At 46.6% G+C, this 22193-nt stretch overlaps 1 protein-coding gene across 9 annotated transcripts in view; it reads right to left on the minus strand.

Annotated features, from left to right (window-relative positions):
* Window positions 1-3951: 3951 nt before the first annotated feature.
* The window catches only part of LOC111243159 (uncharacterized), a 34325-nt gene continuing 16083 nt past the window's right edge, over window positions 3952-22193 (minus strand). For 8 of the 9 annotated variants that reach the window (XM_022788288.2, XM_086975488.1, XM_086975505.1 and 5 more), the window contains 3 exons: window positions 16953-17019; window positions 16492-16553; window positions 3952-9109 (listed from right to left, as the gene is read on the minus strand). In XM_022788288.2, coding sequence (XP_022644023.1) covers window positions 8965-9109; window positions 16492-16553; window positions 16953-17019 — 274 coding nt within the window. In that variant the 3' untranslated portion in view covers window positions 3952-8964. The remainder of the gene's footprint in view (window positions 9110-16491; window positions 16554-16952; window positions 17020-22193) is intronic. The other variant, XM_086975512.1, reaches the window with a different exon arrangement.

Raw genomic sequence — 22193 nt, forward strand, 5'->3', positions numbered from 1 at the left:
TGAGCAAGCGCAACCAAGAAACGAACAAACTGAACTCATTGTTACGTTAACGGCCGTGGCAGTGCTGCCTGACGTGTCGCTGTCAGGAAGGTTGCCGAGATTGCTGGTTACTGTGGTCGGTTGATTGGGGTAAGATGGAAAGAAACTGCGACGACTTTTTTGGAAAAGTTCCGCTTGAAAGAACGTCTTCAGATCAGCAGCTTCGTTAGCTATTTGGCCAAGCCCAACCAGCCTGGCCTGGCCCAACGAAACTTCGATATACTATTTAAAGTGATCGAGCTTCGTCTCATATCCCCAAAATGAGTTATCCACTACAATCCTCTATCAGTTTCCCATTTACAAGAAATAGAAGAAAACACGCGCCTGGACGCACATACGTAAATACGTTCATTCGGACAAACATGAGCATCGACATTTACGTATCACAATTTTCTAGTGATATGAAGCGAGCGACGTCGAATATTGCGCGGACGTTACACCGTCCTAAGATAGTGCGCGAAGACTTCGACAAGAAAGCTACGCCAAAGATACCATTTCAACCTCTAAGGACCATGTGACTTATGCGCACCACAAAACGATTCCTTCCCCATAAGGGAGCCGATCATTAGATAACAATGTTTTCCAAAGGGTAGCAGTTCAAACTTAAATCCTATACTGTCCATCAGCCTACCTATACTAGCCAGTAAACCAATTAATATAAGTGTGTCATGTATGAGCAAACATATAAGCAAGGGAGGACGCAAAATGAATTTATTATTCTTTGAGGCACATCGAAACCACAAACCAATGAACAAAAACTACCGGTTCCTTACACTGACGCCTGCCGGAGTAGACGTAAGGACATTATGACAGGCAGCAGAGCGTCGTTACAGCGACAGATCGTTCACTAGGGGGTGAAAGTCAGTGCACTATAAAGAAGCAGCGGGGCACACCGGGAGGGAGATGGGAGCTTGAAAAAAGCGCCAGTTAGGGGCACGAGGACAAGCATACGGCTATCCTGAAGCCATAGCTACCCGGCCGAGGCTACAGTAAGATTTCGCCATAAGACGAAACGGTCGATCTTTAACGTTTCGGGGGCAGCGGTAGCATGGTGGACGGACACTAGGCCGCGGCTGGCGACCGCCTGCTATCGTGGGACATATACAAATTCATTCATTCACGAAGCGGTGGTTCATAGCGACCAAGTTTTATGGTCTCGTCTGGGATGCTCTTCTCTTTGTGCGTCTTTTCGCCTCCATTTATAGGTCCGCTTTCTTTCTTCTGTGCATGACGACTGTGCTGCTGGTTTGATCTTTTAGCAATGTGACGTTGTTGTTGGTGATGTCTGATGGGTGCCCGGCCGGCTTGCTCGCCAGTCCACAGGGCAAGACCATAACTGCTGCCGACAGTCGCTCCAAATGGGCCCGAATATGGGAATAAAGAGAAACGAGAAGACATCCCTGTGACCTCTGAGCCGCGAAGCCTGCGAACAGCATTTTCACCACAACGCGATCCTATAGTAGTGCCTTGGGTCGCACTTTTTTTTACGAGTTACTTTACAGTGTTACCGCTACTTGGACCCGCCCTCTCACGCGCCTACTTCTCGTTGCCTTAAAGGCTGCCAAACCGCCGCTACCGACTCACTGCTGCATTTCACGCCTGTACACGCGCTTAAAGAAGACTGAATTCTGGCACCATTTCCCTTGTGGTTGGCACAGCCGTCTGTCGACACGCGGCTCCCACCGAAAGCCATATTACAAGCATCTTGAAAGGCCACATTGCAGATGGACGTCTTGCACCACGACCAGATGACTAGCGCTGCGTTGCCGTTTCCCATAATACGATGGGATCATCTGTCCTCCGTTCCACAGCTCTGAATAGCTCTACTCTGTGTAAGATTGCTCGCTAGGCCGAATGATGTCTTATATATATATATTTGGAGCAGTCGTAGATCACAGTGAGAAACGATATATAAGTGTAAAGATAGGATAGATAGGTTTTCACAAGTAACGGATGTTGCTTCAACGATAGGCCAACTTTTTCATAACTGTAAACTTAACATTTTCCTAATTGTATACTTCAGTTTTTTCGACGGTAAACCTATCCTTGCTCACCTTATGTGTACAGGCAGTAGGCACAGGCCGCGTAGTAAAATGCTATGTCGAGACAGCCAGTGCTTAACGCCTCGCCGACTGGCTACATTGGTATGATCAGGCTTATTGGCCTTGTTAAGAGCCAGCTAGAGGGCCTAGAAGGCCGGTGCGAGGTAGATGATCAACCATGTTAATTGCAAGCGAGCCAACTAGGCAGGCCTGTTCTAGTTACCAAGTTATCTGTCAAGGGATACCGTCTACCAGCGTCTTACCATAACAAGCATCCGTGGCTACTTCTGTGTGCGACAAGGCCAGTATGAGGGTTCTACTGGCCTTTCTACCAAATAAGGCAATCAGTTTCCTCTGCCAGCTGTGACTGATCCATAACGAAAGCTACCAACTTTTAGCAGACTTGCTCAGAACAGCTAAGAACTTTTAGCTATTTCTTCTGAACAAAAGAATTGCGATCGATTCCCTTCACCGCCGCTACTTTTTTATCCATCTCTGGTCTGCTGGTGCTGTCGGAACCGCCAAGTACCTTCTTCTTCCCTAACGATCTTGTTTTTCTGTGTCACCGGATTCCCTCTACATATACAAACAGCAGCCAGGCCGATTGCATCTGCTGTCGGTCCAAACGCTTACAAGTCTCATTGCTACAGCTTGCCCACTTAGCCTTTTTAACAAGCTCAGCAACCCATCCCATGACAGGTTCATTACAAAGGGGGGCACTTGCATAATGTATTGCACGCGCCGCAGGACAAGTAGAGCGGACGGAACGTGTAATGCGTGCATCCTGCGACGGAGGATGGCCGAATTTAAAAGTAAACTAGCTGCTTGGCTGGCTGGTGTTTTTAAGATGCATACAATCCGAATATAGTATGCTTGGACTAGTTATAAGTCGAAAAGTTCATCTGACTTCCGTTTGGCGTCATCCGCCGTTTCATTCCGCGGCTGTCTGCTAGCGTCGCGGTGCCTTATGCTTGTGGTCGTCAGAAAGCACGGATGGTTCACCACAGTTTTCTTTAACTTCGCTCGGCCTAAACACTGTTTTTTACTGTGACCGGCCGAGTCTGCAATACCCTTGTTGTCCCCCGCCCCACTCACGCCCTTAGCTAGCTGCCGCCCAATCCAACGCTGGCGTGAACGGCCGATTTTCGCGCAGCATTGACAGCAACATCAATCCGAGAAAAAGAGAGATTCCGCTTTGTTGGGACGGCTTTGTACAGGGCAAGTGTTCAGCTCCTACGACGGTAGCTTATCTTTATTCACTGGGTCCAGCATAAAAAAACGAGTCGTCTGGCAGAATGCATAATCTGAAAGGGCGAATGATTGTTACGACGTGAGTGCCATATCGATCAGCTTGCCTGTCTGTCTGCGTAGAGTTTACCCCCCAACCCTTTCCGTAAGGGGCGCGCAACGAGACAGACTAGAAGACGAACCACTCATGCACCAACTAGCTATTGTCTTGTTTTATCGAATTCGCGTCGTATGATCTGCCGCATCCATATGTGGGAGCGGCAGATTGCGTGCGATGAGTACGATGCACATAAGTATGATGAGAAAGGGCCTAAGCCAACGCAAACAGCATACGTCGCCGGGGGCCCACAACACGCAAGTAAAGAATGCAACCTTGAAGCTCTAAGGATAACCAGAAGATGCCTTCATTAACGCAAATTCTAGAATTCGTTTACTATGTTGATTGGCAACCTTAGTCTAGAGAGGCTAGTTAGAAGTCACGTCCTAATTAGTAAAAAGCACGGGTCGAAATTTACCGAAAAAAAAACGATGTTTCGTCTGAACCTACATTGAATGTTCGTCTAAATCGATGAAATGTGTTTCCTTTCATTAGATTAAGCTGTTCTGAAGAAGCATACACGCATATGAACAATGGGGATAACAGCTTTATTTTTATGCTATTTATAGAATATCAATCCTTTTTCTATATAAGGAGCCGGTTAGATGCGAATATTTCTGACGCCGATTTTATATTATGGGTAAAATATTTTACTAAACAAGTCCTTTCCAGAAATACAACGACACTTTAATGTTGTTGAACAAAATGTGCCTACGAGTTAGTAGTAGCGAAGGGCTTTGTTGTCTGTACATGTCTCTGTACATAGTTGTAGCATGGTTCTGCTACATATATATCTTGTCAATGACCAATCGGTATCAGAGCTATTTATTTGGAATAGAATATACATTTTTCCGATAATGAACTCATCGATCCTATTGAGACAGCAATAGAAGTGGCCTATCTTGAAACGATTCCTTGAGTCTTTTTACGGCAGACGTTTAGCGGTCGTATAATCCCTGATTTCCTTTCGATTTTCATCCAAATCGTTTATATTGCCGCCACGTAATTCGGGGCAACTATTTCTATTTCTGCAACAAGAGTTCGCCCAAAATCCATTATTCTATGGCGAGCTCGATCGCCGTGTACGTGATATGATGTCTTGATAGCTAGTCTCAGTTAAAAACCTGCGGCCTTACCTTTCTCGGAGCTGTGGTGCTCGACACGCCATCAAACGCCTCTTAGCTAACAGTGAATTTTAATTAGGAAGGCTGAACCTGGCACAGGTAAAAGCCGTTGATGAATGATTCCCGTTTTGTAAACAGATATATGGTATACCTGGATCGCGATCTACGATTGCAGTATATGTTCGGTCTATAGCGACTGCGTGGCGCGTGAGTATTTTGTCAAAGTATATCCAGATTGCTTCTGAGCCATTTATGCGCTCGATCCTAAGTATACTGATAACAAAGCGGAATTTATAGTGTTCGCTAAATACATCGATGTTGCTATCATCGACTTCATCATATGTCATACAACATTTATGTCTGATCGGGTTTTTCACCGTTTCAAATAAGCTTCACTGATACTGTGTCGTGCATCGCTCGGGACACTACAGCTTGCAAATCTGTCGACGCGACCGTCTTCCAGTTGAACGATCTTCAATGGTGTTGCGCGAATATCATTGCGTCATAGTACGCTATCGCATTAGTACTACGCTTGTTAATTTATTTTTCCAATAACGAGTATTTTTCAGCGCTCATTATGCTCATAGTGCAAATTCACAGGGGCTCACAGTGGCGTTACCCGGGATGTCCGGGATCTCTTGCTGAGTTTCAGATGGACACATTACGAGGGGTGCAACAAGACGCCGTGGCATTGCGTCATGTCCGACGCGTTCCTTTGCACGATGTGCACGTACAAGCGTGCTTTTCTTGATTTCGATCCTTGCTTACACCAGCGTTCAATGGCTGAAGGCTTTATTGACAGCAGGCAAGGTGATTACTGCAGAAGTGGGACAAATAGCATATACATAGCGTGCACACGATTATCGTTTTTTATTCTATTATTGTTGTCCACTATGCTTTGGTGGATGGGCTGAATACTGGGCAGTGTAATGGCATACGCTAAGTCTTTCTGCCAGCAAAATGTAGATAGCCCCATGATATCCGACAATTCAACGGCTGTCCTAAGCGTCTGGAACCACTGTTTCGATGTAGCGCTTTTACTGTTTGAGCCTGAACATAGTGGAACAGGGAAATGTTGAAAACAACACGAAGAGGGACAAAAGCAAACGTACCTCTTCTTTAAGAGACTGAAACGCAGTGAAAGTCGGCTTAGTTGAAATAGATTGGAAGGGCCGTAGACAAGGTTACCTCTTTAGCAGACTTTGCAACTTTCGTCGAGTGGCGACGCCGCCGTATAAAGCACACCGCGTGGATTAGCATCGTCGAAAGCAGCATCGCGTCGAGTTGGTAATCGTCGTGTCAGCTGCTGAACGAATGTGACGGAAATTATCGCTCCGTTAAAAGCCCCGGCAAAGACTTTCGCCTTTCTGAATTTCGGTGGAGGAGCATCGTTCGGGTGCTGAAAAAAATGTGTTGTGACGAACGGGTTAAATGGGATGCGAGAGAGGAATACGCTGCGGAGATGACACTGCTACGCTGGGCGTCATGATCATTACAGCACGCAGCGACGTGTTACAAACAGCAGGCGCCAGGACGGAAATAGATCAGGCTTTTTAGCGAGCATAGGACCGCGTCAACGTTGCGTTGTCGCTCGACGGGCGCTAGTCCCTAAAGGCAGTCGGTCGCGCTTGTCGGGTGACCGAATACTTTTAGAACAGAGGCGGTCGTACAGAAAGGATTGCTTTGTGTTTTGTAACTGCAGCAGTTGTGATTATTTGGATCGCTGTTATTGCAGAATCCTCCCGCAGCAGGAGGAGCAATGGTAGCCGTCGCCCTTTCTACTACCATAAACAAGTCATGAGCAGTTAGAGAACTAAGAGTTTCGGCTGTGTTGGTCGATTTTGACCCGTTAAAACTGACCCGAAGGTCGCGAGATCTTCAACCTGACAGAGCCGGAACGACGGATTTGTTACAAGTCGCGGTGTGGCTTACCGAACTGTCGGCGAAGGTCCAGCACACATTATTAAGCAGGGAACTCTCTATCGTTCACGGCTGTACGCTGTTGACAACTTTCACTCGATTTGTGCTGTCTGAGGTGGTGATTTGTCATGGTGATGTGCCTGAAAATGGGTAGACCACCGGCATCGGCGGGAGTTCAGCACGAATCCTTCACGACCTATGATACGAAGAGTGTCTGTCTGCTTGCCATTGGAATGGATACACGGAGGTGGCAAAAGGGGATGAAGGAAGAAGGAGAGGACAGTGCGACGCTGAGGGCAAAAGGAGACTAAAGCCAAAGATTGGGGTAACGAAGGCTGATAGTTAGAGCTTGGGATTCTAGATTGCACTTTGCTTCCGCACCATTACCTCAGAGGGTAGCGTCTAGGCACGGGTGGACAGAGGAACGAGAGAAACGGCGTCGTTCGCATTGTGCTGGTGGCCATTGCCATGCTTCGCTTTCATTTCATCTCGCTTTAATCTTTCGGCTATGTAGAGTTGCCTTTGCCCTTTCAACCCTTAGGTAAATTCACTTCGAACCAGCCAGTCAACGCTGCTATAGTACAGGCGTGCATCGGTTGCAAAATGTTTTTCCGTCGACCGCCCAGCGCGATCGCTGACTATGAAGTGTATCGTGACGTAGTGTGGCCTTGTCTTCATCATTTTTGTAGTGTCTGTATTGACTAGTCCGTGGAACCATGAGGCGTCTTCGCTCAAAATCCGCCATTGCCATTACCCGCCTATGTCCAAGCTTAATGTTAAACCTAGCAACGGGCTGTTTGGCATAAGCAATGATTTCAACAACTTCAGTTAGCCGTTGTAGAGAGGTGTTATTTGGTTGGAGCAGATTGGCACGCTCAAACGGAGTAACAGCGCTCTTCAACTGGCTATTTGCCTACACATCGTGGTACCTCTTGACCATGTTCCGGCTGCACGGCTACGAATCATAGCCATTTGCCCATGCCTTTTCCCTGAATTTCCAAACATGCCGTCTTTCCCGTATTCTTCCGAATCGCCCAGACTAACAGAAGCGGACTCCTGATTTACTCCATGTGACCTGTAACTTCTTCTCTTCATAATACCGCTCTCGCACGCATTTGTGTCGTTCTGCGCTATAGACTTTCACTACGGATCTACTAGAGAGTTATACTCTATTAGAAGTAGCATCCAGTGACTGGAGTTCCTCCTGAGACCCCCTTTCCTCATGTTGTTAAGCTCGTATATATGGCCCCCGGCCTGCTACACTCATGTGTTTGCACGGTCTGAATTTTTTCGGTTTTGACCGTATTCGCTTTCTCAGTTCTTGTTTTTCGATCGTGCTCTTCTTGTTCATCTTCTGTATCATCACATTTCCACTAGTAGATCTTAGGAACGTCGTTTCACGGCCACTCTTGATTGCCACCGCTAGCTTTTCGCCGTGCTGACCCATTGGAACAATATTTCCAACGAGAGCGGGCATTTCAAGAGGACAACGATTCGTCGCACAAGACTTGGTTCAAGCAGACAACAATCAGGTGTGAAACCATGTAGAAGTGATGGTCGAAGCTGACGATGTGTGGCAGCTTTGACGTCTTCGTTTAGGTGTCGATTCCAGTTTGCTTTACTACGCCGTCCTTACCGTCAGCCTGCTTCTGCTGTAGACGCTCGTTTCGGTTTTTATCACTAGGCGAATCATAGCTATTGAGACTTCTCTTGTCCGCACCGTCTTTGCCATAAAGTGACCTAGTTAGTTCACCGTTCTCGCGTATTGAGCCTGTTTGGTCTGAGAATTGCGTCATGTTACCGTCTGCCTTAACTAGGTCGCAGTTAATAAATTATTTGAAACGTTCGCTAATGGAACTTCATCGGTTCACAAGTATAAACAGCCCAAGAAATTCGACACACCCCTGGCAAATGCCTATTTCTAAGGGACTACTTGGTGCCCTAACAGAAATCGGATACACGTGTACAATAACAATAGCAGTAGAACTAGCAGCGACGAAGCAAGGCTTGAAACTTTTGCGACGGTTTGGTTTTCCCTTTTGGTATAGCAAATTTAACTTCGTCGAACTTACGCGCTGTGTCAAGTTTGGGGTATCAGCCACTTCTACTGTCAACAGCAGGCCGTTACGACGAGCGCGTGCAAAGTCCGTCGTATGTACAGCTGGCGAACTAATTATTTAGCTGCACCCTGCGCTACTCTTATAGGAAAAGGCTTTATCACACTGCTCGCCGCATGGAGCGACTGACGGGCCTGCCAAGGCCCTTTTGGTTCAAGTTGATTTGCGCCTATATTCTAACCGCTTCGTCAATAGACTACAAATCAGCGAAAAACCGCAGACGGGCATATTTGTGTCATCAAACACCGATTATAAAGCTGAAGGTTTCAGGAAACGCTGCACTTTTTTGGTAATAACTTTTCGTTCCATAGGGACATCGAAGAATCCATAGCGAAAATTTGCAACGACGGTAGCGCCAGAAACTTAAATTCCAAAAGTTAAAGCAAATACGAGAGAACTACGTCGATAGCCGTATTTTGTCGATCGGGCGTTTGCCAAACAGTGCCATTTAAACGTGAGGTTGCTAGCGGGGACCTTGTGCTTGTGGGATGTTCGTCCAGTATCTTCACGCGCGGAAGCTCGCTGGAAACGATGCAAATTCAAGGAGAAAGCGTAGAGAAAGCAGCTTAGAGAAGTTTTGGCCTGAAACTCATTCCCCGCTGTGAGCAAATCTGCCACATAGCACAACGTTACCTTCATTATGTGGCCAACTTGCAAACGGCGGGCTATAAACGGGGGCTATTTGGGTTGTAACAAGGAGCGTACTTGTCGAGCTACAGTGTTTGTCAAAAGTAAAAAAATCAAGCAAAACATGCCATGTCTGTGACAGTGTCATACGGCATCATTTACTTATGTATATATGTTCGTACCTATGCAATACGTTTATAAAGAATCGTGAGCCATAATCGTGAGAATCGTGGCACATACTATGCCGTTAAATGAAACATTCGCCGGCTTTAACATATATACGGTATATTACACAGTTTGATTATCAAAAGATACTAAATTTGTAGATTTAACGCCAAACATACACGCAGCACATCAAATTAGACAACTCCGCTATATAACAATATATATATATATATGTAGAAAGTGGAATTACCTAGCCAACAGTGGATTGATATTTAGAAATAAGCAGCGCTTCATAGTTGAATTAGTTCCTGCAAGTTTAACCTACATATTTGTTTAACACCGAATATGACATGTAGCTAATTTTCCTACCGTAATTGTAAACTGGTTTTTATCTCTACTCGCCCAGTTTGTAGTTATCTCTTTAGCAATCCGCACCATTATCAAGATGTTCGTATTTGTTTTACTCAGAACATATCTGCGCGAAGTGCTACCAAAAAAACAGACTCGCAAAAGAACCATTTGATCCCTGCGGATAGCTGCGCTGCTACTGCCTATGAACGGTTTCCTACGAGCTGCGCTGAAGACTGCCAAAGTAAACAAGTTTAAGCGGATGCGAAGAGGTCTCTGTACAGGAGAGATTGGTTGGCGGTGCGACGCAATATGCCGGCAAACTGGACTGGCAGCAGTGAGCAACCAGGCTAACGACAAATGGCTGCACTCTCTCCGAAAGACAAAAAGATGAAACGGCGGGCCAAAACAAACGCATTATTTTCCCAGAAGCCTGTATTTATAGGCAGACCAAATAACGCAGCCGATTTCTTCCATCCGTCTACCCTACAGACGCCTCGTCCTGCAAACGTTACACTACCGCCACCTCTAAACCGTTAGCAGAGCGACGCCTGGGATATGTGGGGGTGAAGGTTTCACTCCGTTGATATTACTGCTATATTGCTACTTAGTCCTCTCTCTCTTTCCCTTTTCGTTTTCCACTCAGTTACTCTTCGTATCTCAACGTCAATGCGTTTTGCCGTCGAATAAATAGGCCCAATCGAGTCCATCGAACGCTGTAGCCGGCCACCTGCTATAGGCGTAGTGATATCTCAAAGCATCCAAATCAGTGTGATCTAGACATCTATCCAGGACCATACCATAGGCTGTCAGTAAGCCGTTCGTTTCGGCTAGCAAGTTCCGCACGCCCACACATACAATGAGGCCAGCTCAACCGCCTTATTTTCCCCTGCGGATTCCCCCTATGTTAGGCAGAAAAGCTGCAATTTTGAGATACTTTGGGAGCTTACTAATGCTGGAGCGTATAGGGTTGTAGAAAGAAGCAAAGGCGCTTTTGAATAATGGCATTACTTGAACTGGTTCAAGTCAATAGCGATACTGCTCCGCTGCCGATTCCGCTGCAGAAGCTTCTTGTTTTCCGCTGGCGACGAGGTTCCCCTATTATTTACTTCGCATATGCTGTCTGATGTGCACAGTCGCTTGCACTGTGCCAGCGGGACTATGGGCAAGTCAACTCCCCCATTGACCAATAGAAACGCGTTCCCATTGCACAAAAGGGGGGTATCTGTGTTGTCTTGCTCGCTGTAACTTCGATCCCCTTCCTAAAATTACTGTCGCTGCTGTGATGAGCCATATCATGTCTACGATCGCAAAACTGAGTAGGCACGGATACTGAGCCTGTTTTGAGTGAGACTGAAGTGGCATCTATGCACGTTTTTATGTCTCACAGGTGGAAGTACTAAGTACTTGGGATATTATTCCTTTCCAATCGTTATCCAACCGCTCAACTCCTAAGAGGGTACTTGTTGCCACTCTTCCTTCTTCTTATTATTACAGCTGTTTCTATGAAACATTATCACGTAAGCTAGCGTGCACGAATAATCTGCGTCATATCTGCGAATAATCGTCATTAAAGCAGCTTGGCAAGCTGCGACTGGTGCGCTACTATAGCCAACAGCTTAGGAAATGCCCAAGCAACAGGAAGCGACAGAGAATTTCATGAAACGTTCGAGAATCTAGACTATTTTACCAACTGCTCCTATCTACTGCACTTGATTCGTTGTCGTCCCTCACACCGTTTCGTTCGTCCGTCTTTTATAGTGTCGCCCTATAGGTAGCAACAAACGCTTTCTAACTACTTGCCGCGCTGCTTACATTTATTCGTTATTCCCTACCCCAGCCGTGCCTCACGGTTAAAAGGTAAAACGCCCACAAGGTGTCGGCATTTTACGTACCTATGCTTTTTTGCCTCGAAACGAGGGGCAATTAGGCCGATATCATGCAGGCAAGCAGTCGGTCAATAAGATAATTTGAAGAGCGGATTTGCCCAGACGACCTAGCCTAACCAGCGCATTCAAATCCAACCAACATCGAACTCCGCACTACGTCGCTGCTTTAGAGTCGATGGCCAGGAAAACCCACGGAGGTAAAAAGTGAACGAAGTTAGTACGAGAAGCTTGTGCGTCTGCCTGAATTCGGAACTATGTTTGGATAGAAAGCACGCGATACCCATGAAGAGCTTGAAGTGTCATCGGGTCGGTAGAGAACAACCCTTTAAAGAAAGGAAAGAGCGACAGATAGCAGAGGGCGGCTAAGCCCTTCATCTCTCTCTTTCTCTCTGTTTTTCTCTGTTTTCGTCCGTGCGTCTCAGTGACGAGAATTGCTTGTGATTGAACTTTTGTTGTAAGAGGTCTCCCCCCTCGCTGACTGCTGCCAAGCGACCATTGTCACCCGCTGCTGCCGTCTTTGGTATAGGCATACTGCTTCTGCTTTCTGTCCGTCTCATTGTTCAAAACGCGGAGCGCAAGACGCTAAAGCTTTAGGCTGCCAGCTAGGGCGGCTTGTTCCAAGCTTTGACCCGAATTCGGCCGTGACTGTTGATATCCGAGCTGTAGACACTGAGGGTACCCCGAGGGGCTTAAAAACCCCGAAAGTATGAGTGCAAATGTGTATGAATGAACATTCAAATTACTACTTTTCCGCGACAATGTAGCTAATCAGCACTTGTTATAGGGTTATGCACAGGCGTATCATAGATATATTACGATGCTGGCATGCTTCGCCTTTTACGAAGAAGCAAAATCCTAATATCGTACTGCAGGAGTCGTTGAACAAGTGAGAATAGCCTGAAGGCAAGAATGAGTGCCAAACTGTCTGAACCTCACCCTTGGTGCCTTACCCATCTTTTCATAGGACCTTTGCCCTTTTTCTATTCAGTCCCTATTTTTGAAGATTTCTTGCTTAGCTCGCCTCAGTCAGAATCTCTCACTACTCAGTGTTGGCTCTTCTCTGCAAGATCCGTCGCAAAACGAAAGGCAAATGGATGCGAAGAAATGCTTTCTTACGGGTTATTCAAACGCGCCTACGTTGAGCAATGCTTACGAGTCAATTGCTGTCGCTGAATGTCCTCTTCATATTCGTTTGCCTTGCCGCTATGTGTTTGTCTGTTTAAAGCCCTAGGAACGCCTCGAAATGCTCACGTACATCGTTGTTTCATCACCAACCTTGGTGAGGGAGCCTGCTGTAGTCTCAGCTTCTGTTGCTGATCGCCTACAAAACAACTTCAACTGTTTTCGTTTTTCTGATCCATCTGCCACTCCCCCATATCTTCTCGCATTGATTCTCGTCTCGTTTTTCTCTTTGTCTTTAGCTGCATGTGAACGTGCACCCATGTATCTGTTTGTGACCGAGCGTTGTGTCCGGCCCTGGTTCATAAATTTGAGGGGGTTTCGTCAGCTTCTTTGCTTGTATGGGTATGCGTGTACTTGGTGCTTATGTCTCCGTGAGCCGCCTACCCCCTACATATTCGAACGGCTAGTCGGCTTGTTCAGCGGCAGCTTTGTATCTGACGTTTTTACAACCAATCGACGGCAGCCGGTTCAGCATATCCCGGTGAATCCTTTCCTACGTTCGTCTTGGCCTTTCCCTCTCGTTGCGTCTATATTTTATTAGTATGCATAAAAATTGGACCTGAAGGGGAACAGGGAGGCGGCTTACACTCGCTGCTTTGCTCCGACTGCGATACGCGGCCAAGCGGTAAGCAAGCAAACGGGAGTGTACAGCGAGAATAAAAGATAACGAGAGAAATGAGGAAGAGGTGAAAGGAATCGAAACAGCAGGAAAAGCGGTACCAGCATCAATACCGCACTAAGAGGCCTTTGCTAGCAAGCGATTGCGCCAACTAGACGCTTTTGCATCCGCCTCACGACCACCCTTGGCTTGGCGAGAAGAACGCCGTCGCTCTTGCCGTCGGCGGCAAGTGGGGGCCAACCCACTGCTACAGCTCAGCCAACAGTAGCATCCCCTGCCCCATCGAAATTTGTTCGCTTGACCCAGTTCCCTTTTCCTTATAGGCCTCTGCTGCCACAAGCGCTCGCTACGGTGCTCGACGTTCAAGCGCTGTGTACGTGCACGTTGGGTCGTAGGACGTCGACCGAACTAGCCGCCAGCCATTGACGGGTTTATGGTTCTGTTCGTTTTTGCCTAATTTAATTCGTTGGTCGACTTTGATGCTCGAGCAAGCGATGGCCGCGGCGGCAGTAACGAAATGGCAACCAAGGCAGCCAGGGCGGTGGCATCGGCTGCAGGGGTAGCGGCGGCTGTTTCAGATGCCTCTCTGCTTGCATGCAGCTCTCCGTCTTCCGCGGCGCTACAGACGCCGGAACTTCTTCTCCTGCTAGCACTATGCGTCTAGCTGCTGCTACTACAAATGGACGAAAGGGATGCCGCAACGATCTCATATAAGAGGCAAAAAGGCTTGCTCAGCCTACAGGCCGGAACGATCGAGGCAGATTCGAGTCAAATGGTAAACATGCCAGCTGGGTCGATGTCAGTTAAGTCGTCAGAAATATCATCACCTGTCAGAGTGTACCGCTTTTCCTGAAGGCCGAAAGTTTGTGCTGCATTTGGCGGTTCGGACGGTGGAGTGCCGGTCAGCCATCGCGTCAATCTCAATCCATCGAGATCGTCGGTGGACCTATGTGCCCCTGTGCTCCCGTCGGCGCTTTTGTTTTGCCAACATCATGGAACAGAGTGGCATCGAAGCATCAATCTCACTCATTGTTCCCTGTCGTCTGCTGATAGTCCGTCCTGCTCGTGCTGGTCATGTACCGTTGTTCTTCTCTGTCGTCCTTTTCCTATGGCTAACATAAGCTAGGCAATCGGCCGTTTTCTATCTAATCCATTTTCCATTCTTCGCAATACGACCAGGTTTTTATGCAGAACGAACTGGGACTTCAGTCACTTGAGGCTCAGCTGTTCTGACAACAGGCACACTGCTGCCTGCTATCTCTGCTGCAAGCGGACCTATGGGTAAACGGGTGAACGAGCAAACGTGTGCATATCATCCTCAATCAGAACCGAAAGGCCCGAAGCGGCGTATCCTTGTCATGTTGAAAATACTTTCAACAACGAAATCGAATGCTGTCCTAAGCTAACTGACTGCAGTGTCTGTTACTTGAGGGGTTACCTCCACACAACTACTAGAGAATGCAAGGGAGCGAACGTCTCCCCGCGAGTCGTCGGCATGCAAGGACCCCAGGAACGGGTTAAGCCCAAGTTCAGGATCAGGCAAAGAACGGGCAAGATAATCGAACGATTCCTCTTCCGAATGAATGTTAATTTCTCCGTATCTAACCGCTGCCACTACCGTCGCCGACACGCCTACTCCTGATCCAGTGATCCGCTCTGATCCGTCGGGGCCTGATAGGAGGTTATTTCGAATTTTTACCACAGAATCTAGCACTCGTCGGTGCCCGGAGTCTCTGCGCTGGCAAATTGTAGACCTATCCAGTCACCAACCATCTCACCTATCAGCAGTAACATCAGCAATCACCAAAGTGCTGCTTACCGATTCGGTTGCGAGAGTGCGTCATTCCCTTTTACGAAGTAGGGCCGGGTTGGGTTGCTTCATTGACCAGCAAGCGTATCGTGTTACCGCTATCGTCGACCTCCTCATTTTCATTGGTCGGGAAAGGTCTGGTCATCTGCACGTGTACAACTCACCCAACTTTACAAATTTGCAAGCTAGCAATGAATATTGTTCGCATTCTATACGAGAACCGTCGTTCGTCTCGCCATTGATTTGTTCCTCTCCTCCGTTCGTCTATGCGAGTTGAAACGGAAAGGGAGGGACAGAGCCAAAGTGACGATCGAGTGCAACACTACCTGGTATGCAGATGCGAGCCTATTGGGTGTATTTTCGGTACCCCCTTTAGCTGCCTCCACTATCCCTTTGTCTCCTCGTCCTCTACTTTCAGTCTTTCTCGATGATCGAACTCGTAACGCGCAGTGATAAACGATCGATAGAAGGTTAAAAGTGGGCATGTAATCACTGCAAAGGGCTAATTAATGCCCTAGAGGATGTTTCGTGATTTAGTCCCTTAGTATTATCTCAAACTTTCTATTCACTAGCGTTTGGCTAGCTGTGTAGCCTAAACGGCATTCTAACAATAGCGGCAACGCTGGTTGCGCTGTATTGAGAGTATATGTTACGATAGAGAAATAGTTATTCAGCTCAAATAGCTATTTTCGCGTGTTATCTGTTCTCGTATTCCTGTGACCTTGCTAGCTATCATAGAATAAAGTACAACCGTGCAATAATAAAATTTCGTCTATTCACGCATTCATTTCTAAACAATGATGAACGAAGCTGCTATGTAAATAACGCGTCCCCCTAAAGTGATTCAAAGGCCTTTTTACAGAAATAACGATACTTTTCCCGCGACCGCTCTCCTTGCCTAACGCTATCTCGATCAGTCGAGCGGAAAACAGACTCTGAAATACGGGGTTACCTAATCATGTGCAAGATTCCGCAAGTGTAAACATTTTTTTTTTTTTTGTTTTTGCTTTACTATTAATACAGACTGTGTTAGCGGCTTTTCAAACCTATTATCCATCGTTGTTCTATAGTAGGTGCGTACTCATCATGAGCAGTTAGCTGCGACCTAAATTAAAAGCAAAGTAGGCTTCTCCCTTAACCCTATTCTTGTCGACTATATTCTGAAGGTTCTTATAATAGTTTGTCCTAATTAGTTACTATTTCCAGTTTTTTTGTTATCGCAGACCGTATCGTTGCTTAGTTTAGTAAACGGTAGCCTTCTTACCAAGCGACTATCCTTAGTGTGCATCGGAGACCTCTGAAAAAATCCAGAAACGAAGATACGACCTGAAAACGCAAGAAAAGTGAAGTGAACCATGAAATCGAATCACACGGAGTGGGTGGCCTGGAAAAAATAAGGGATTCCAGTAGCTACAAGTGAAACAGAGGTTCGAGTGGTTCACTGCGCGCTAGAAGCTCAATCAGAACATTGCATGAATTTTAGTAGGGCTCTGAGGTTAGAAGGGGAAATCGTAGGGGTATGACAAGCAGACACCCCCTGCCGCAACAGCGGGCTAGAAACAGTAAAAATGATTCGGTCTCACCAATAGAAAATTCATCGACTAAAGTCTGGCATACAGTGTTCTTCACGTCTGCATTGGATTTAGATATATTGGACCCCTGAGAACACGGCTAGTGCACGCAACATATCACAGCAGGATGGGATTTGCTTTGGGTTATTTGAACCTTGCCGTGGCCTTCTTCGTCAATGCTTAGAAATGTGCAGGCAGGATACCGGTAGTTGATAATAGGCCTGAAGAACAGATCGCAAAATTTGCCAAAGTACAGGTAAATGAGAAACTGGGTAGGATGGTATGTCGTTTGCTGAGATTAACGTTACGAATGAGGTAAAATCCTTCTGACAACCACTTGAATATGTTAAGTATGCATCAAGAACTACTTCATCCCTCAGAAATAATTTAATATACTGTGAGCCCTAAATATGGTCTCTATATTGTTGTTTTGATCAATGTCCTTTCACACAATTTTTACGATTACATCTACGCAGAAAAAAACTAAAAAGAAAGATCCGATACAATTTACGAAGCCATTGGCTATTTGTACGAAACAAGTTTGGTCAGATTCTTCTAAGCTGCTTTCAAATTTTGTATCGTACTAACTTAATACAGTTATGCTCATTAACGGAACTTCCGTCTGCATTTTGCATTGTACTTTTATTAGACATACAAGCCTCCTGATCAAAAGCTAACAGTAATGGAACTGTTTCAGTTACTATCAATTCCCTCGTAAAGATCTCGTAAATGAAGTGGTCTGAATTTTAGGCTCAATACCGCCGTTAAGCACTGCGTCAGACGGTTTTCCAACCCGAATCATATATCTACACACCGTCACGAACTTACACCGACATTTGTACTTCTAAGTCTAGTAGGCAAACACATTGCCAGTGCACCACCCCCACGAAGACAGGTATCGTTATATATACGTAATATTTTTGCCAGGGGTTTGCTTCAAGGGTATTGCAGACGAGGATACATTTATATATAGCTCGAGATTCTAGCTGTCATTTATCTGTACGAAACAACCGTACATATCACAATCGTCGCGCTGGGCAGCGAGCCACTCGGGACTACTGACAGCTGTCGCCCAAGAGAACCATCCAATTAAGTTATAAATATTTTCCTACGGCACAAACAGTAGTAGTTAGGTCTGCTATACGACGAAAATGTAATGCTAAGTCGTAACGCAACAAAAGGACTAGGATGCATTGAACACGGCCTGGCAATGCCTTCGGCGTCGGGGTGCATTCACAACTTCTTCGATATTATCAGGGATTACAGAGCTTCTCCAAAAAGAACCCTTTTCGCGCTCACAACAGTGTCGAACATACATCGGCCGTGACCACTTAGACGAAGCGAAAGCTTTTTCAGACTATCCTCTTGATACTGGTATACGCACTTCTGCAGAAACGTAGCTTATGTAAATATCGAACTTCATATAGTAACGAGTTGTTCGAAAGCTAGAAAAGACACCTTCGATGTGGTTAGCGAGTAAAGCGCCCATACATGCTCCCTATCCAAATACCTAGTGCTACTGTCGGAATAGTATCAACTAGAACACGTGCGTATTCAGACAGCGTAAATCGAACGTTTTGCCGTAATCGAACTTCATCTGTGTAGAAAATACGTACTTTTTATAGTTGCTTCATAATAGCTACATGCTTTTACAAGTAAATTTCACTGAATCAGAAACTTTTTTGCGGCGCTGATTCCAACCTACGATAACCAAAGGCACACATGAATCCGGCTACTGAACCAGCAAAGCAGTATATGCAGCTCTCTATGGTAGTTGGATTAATGCAGTTGAAATTCTTACTTGGGTACAAGGCAAATACCATATATTTATTTGCCGAATTTTCGTCAAACAATGAATTTATCTCGGCATTAGTATATAAGCCAATGGAGACATTACCACTGAGTTAATCTTCAAGGGCTTCGTTTAGGTGAGGCTTCATCACTGTGAGCCATTCAGCACATTATGATAATTGCATCGGTATGTTTTGACCGGTACTTACATAGAAAATCATATTAGATATGTTGAAGATTGCAAAAAATGAAGAAGATCAGCTAAATCATTCTAACTGATCTTTATGTCATTTTCCGTTTGTCCTAATTAGCGCAATAACGTGACCGGTCAGCGATACGTCCGTAATCCAGTCTAATCCTCCTGTGAATAAAAACCGCTGGTGTTTTGATAAGTAAAAGGCGAACGATGCACGTGCCAAAAAGAAGAGCTGCACAAAAGAGCTGAGTTGAACGGGCTCAGAAGTAGGAGCTGGTGAAGAAGACGACCGCCGCTACAAGATGATGGCGACGATTGTGGGCCGTAGAGAACTGCGACGAATATTCGGGTCGGCGATAGCGGCAGCAAGGACTAAACTGGCTCGGTGGCTCATGTGCGTCGGCTGTTTGCAGCCGTTGAAAAAACAGTCGCGCCCCTAACGGAGCTGCACTTCGCTTTCGCAAACGTTATTAAGTGCTTGCTTCTTCGACGAGGAAGAGGAGCTTGCCTATGGGTACTTGGCTAATGTGGGTACAAAAGCGAATCCCTGTAAGATGTGGGTGACATATTCCAATTTGGTCTTTTTTTACCACGAGGAGTGCCGTCACAAGCAAAGAAGAAGAGGACGACAACGACGTTGTCAACCTAGCGGGCCAAACCAATCTCAGATTTGGCCTGGTCCAGCATGACTTCCTGGCTCAACGCGGCTTGACTAAGTGCTACTGTGATTTATCCGTATGCAACGACGGGCGAGATTCTCCCGTCTGCGTCGGACTGGGAGGTTTAACATTGCCGAATAAAGAGAGAGTTTCACTGCCAGCTGCCAAGATTCGTTGACCATCTTTATGCAAACGCTAGTCTTCACTCGAGATTTCGATAATTGGAGCATTCGACTCTGCTAGATTCCCTAGTAGCGTGTTGAGGTTAGCGTAATAATGACACCGACAGATTTGAACATATTAGAACTCAGCTTTTGGCGTTTCGAAATGGATAACAATAATCTGTAGTGACCCATATGCGACGATTTCGACTTCCACGAGTCACATCGTCGGCCGGTCACCAGCGACTGCGAAATGTCTGGGGTTGGAGAAAGCTTGAAGAAAGTGTGATAAAAACGGGTTAATAAAAAAGCGTGATACGATGATTTCTTCTTTTCTGGACCTCATTTCGTGATCTGCCTCCGTCTTCTGGCTACGATTTTGCCCACATTCGTTATGAAAGAAACGGGGAAGGTGTAAGGGGAGGATAACATTCACATACGTTTTACAGATATGGACTTACAGAGGACGGATTAGCCTATATCTCTCGTATATACACTGGCCTTTCACGGGTTAACCCCACCTTTAATTTACTTCGAATTTGACAATCGCGCTACTGCCAAATTCCGGCGCTTTCTTAGGTGCTATTCAATGCTGCTTCACCTTCCTGGCCCGAACAGGCCCATCGCAAATGGCAGGTCGTCCTAATCAACGTAACAATCTTCAGAACTTCGTTTCTCTCTCAGGTCTAACTAATAGCCGCGCGTGATGGTTCAGCGCTTGAGTACATCGGCCTTAGTGTTCGCTTGATAGGAGTCCAGATCGGATAATTATTTTTGGTCTAGTTTGTGGCAACGTTCCGTTGAAAAGATGGCAGGAATAGCAGAAGACCTGTAGCCTTACCTTCCGTTACCGAAGCCTCTGAGGGTCATGAACTCGTAGTGAACTCCGTGGAGGATAATGGAAAGAACGTGAGTTTATGCTTAAGAGACGGAGGTTTGTCGTCGGCTCTTAGAAGTGCCGTAGGCTTAACTTCAATAACTTTTGAAGTAGCGATAGTTGCAGCATCAGTAATCGTAGTGGCAGCAAAAGCCAAATTTTACGACTTTTATAGAATAGCATACTCTAGTCAACGCCAGACAAAGCGTCAATGGACGCGAGATACTAGTAGACACAGCTCCTCTAAGAAAAAGTCTGAAAGTACTGATCTTTTACGTCGGTAGCCCCCATCGTCGATGTCGTCCTTCCCGACATATATCAAAGTGTTTTGTTCGCCAAGGCTTATGTATCTCTGTACGGATGGTGCGTGAGTGTGTCTTTATCATCATGAAAGTAGGCAATTGCGATGCCTATGTGTGGATGCTGTCATGGACATCTTCTTGGCTCGAACGAGATTCTTTTACGCTGCGGCTGCTGCAGCTGCTTTTTACTCAGCAGTGGTGATGGGAAGCGGGAGGTCGTGTGCTTGGTCCGGTTCATTCGGTTGCTTCGGAGATGACGGCGATCCCCGCGACGCCTGAGGGGGCTAGCAATATAAGCGGCAGCAGCGCCAGCGAAGCCTGCTGACTTCAGCCCTGAGGACGACGTAGCTTGTCGATGCCAACACGATCGGCATTAACCGGTGCCTTTCGTTGCAATAGCAACAGCTACAGTAAAAGAAGCTCCAGCGGTAGTTGCCTTGCCTCTCTTCAGCCCCCAACCTCCGACGGCCCCTTTCGGTCTATAGCCCTCTTCATTGCTTGTTTCCTTAGTCTCTCCACATCTTTTGCGCTATCACGCACGCTCCCTCGTTTTGACTGACTTATTCCCATTATCGGCTTCACTCATCGTCCTTGTGGGGGAAGTTCGAAAAAAGACGAAGAAAGTTGGCAAGCTGGCAGCAAACTCGTCGGATGGTAGAGCAGCCGAAGGACGACAGGGGTCGAACGGCTTAACGAAGCCTAGTCAAGACATAAAGTATCTCAAAGGCATGGCCAGCAAGCAGGAACGGCACTGAGACTAGCTAAGGCGACCATAGTGACGGTGGCAGACAACAAGCTGCGTACTGGGCCTTCAACTGGGAGTAAAAGCGATAACACCAACAGCGGCTTCCAGCACGGGGTGGCATGGAGGTAGACCCAAACCCAGCTATCCGGGATGGGAATCATTGTTACGGGCGGCCTCGGCAGGCCACATTGGCAAGAATACTCCTTGTCAAAGAAACAAAGCAACCTCTGTAGCTGTGACGGCAACGAAGAAGACACTGCCCGTTGGTGATGTTACTCTTCCGGAAATGAAAATGCCAGTCTATGATCCGGGCGTTCCAACGCTCATTCCCGCCGAGATCTTGAACTTCTGCAGTTTTACTTACGACACAGCGTTCTTCCAATAATGTCGCGCCCTTTGGCGCAGAAGAGGGTAGCGTCGATTTTAGTTTCGCTCGGTCAGTCGGCAAATCGCTTGGTCCACGGATCCGGGCGCAGTTGACTTTCCCACGCCCAATTGCTCCAGCAGCAACAATAATAGGGGAAGCACTGTATCATTATTGCCGATTTTGTTTTGGAAGAGGCACGGATATGACCCATCCCAGATATAAGGTCATATACACATACAATTATGCTATAAGCGACGAGGAAAGGAGCTTTGCTGAGCGACGGGTCTTGACGGACAA

The sequence above is a fragment of the Varroa destructor genome, unplaced genomic scaffold (genome assembly GCF_002443255.2).
Source record: "Varroa destructor unplaced genomic scaffold, Vdes_3.0 BEIS01000001.1, whole genome shotgun sequence".
Lineage (NCBI taxonomy): Eukaryota > Metazoa > Arthropoda > Arachnida > Mesostigmata > Varroidae > Varroa > Varroa destructor.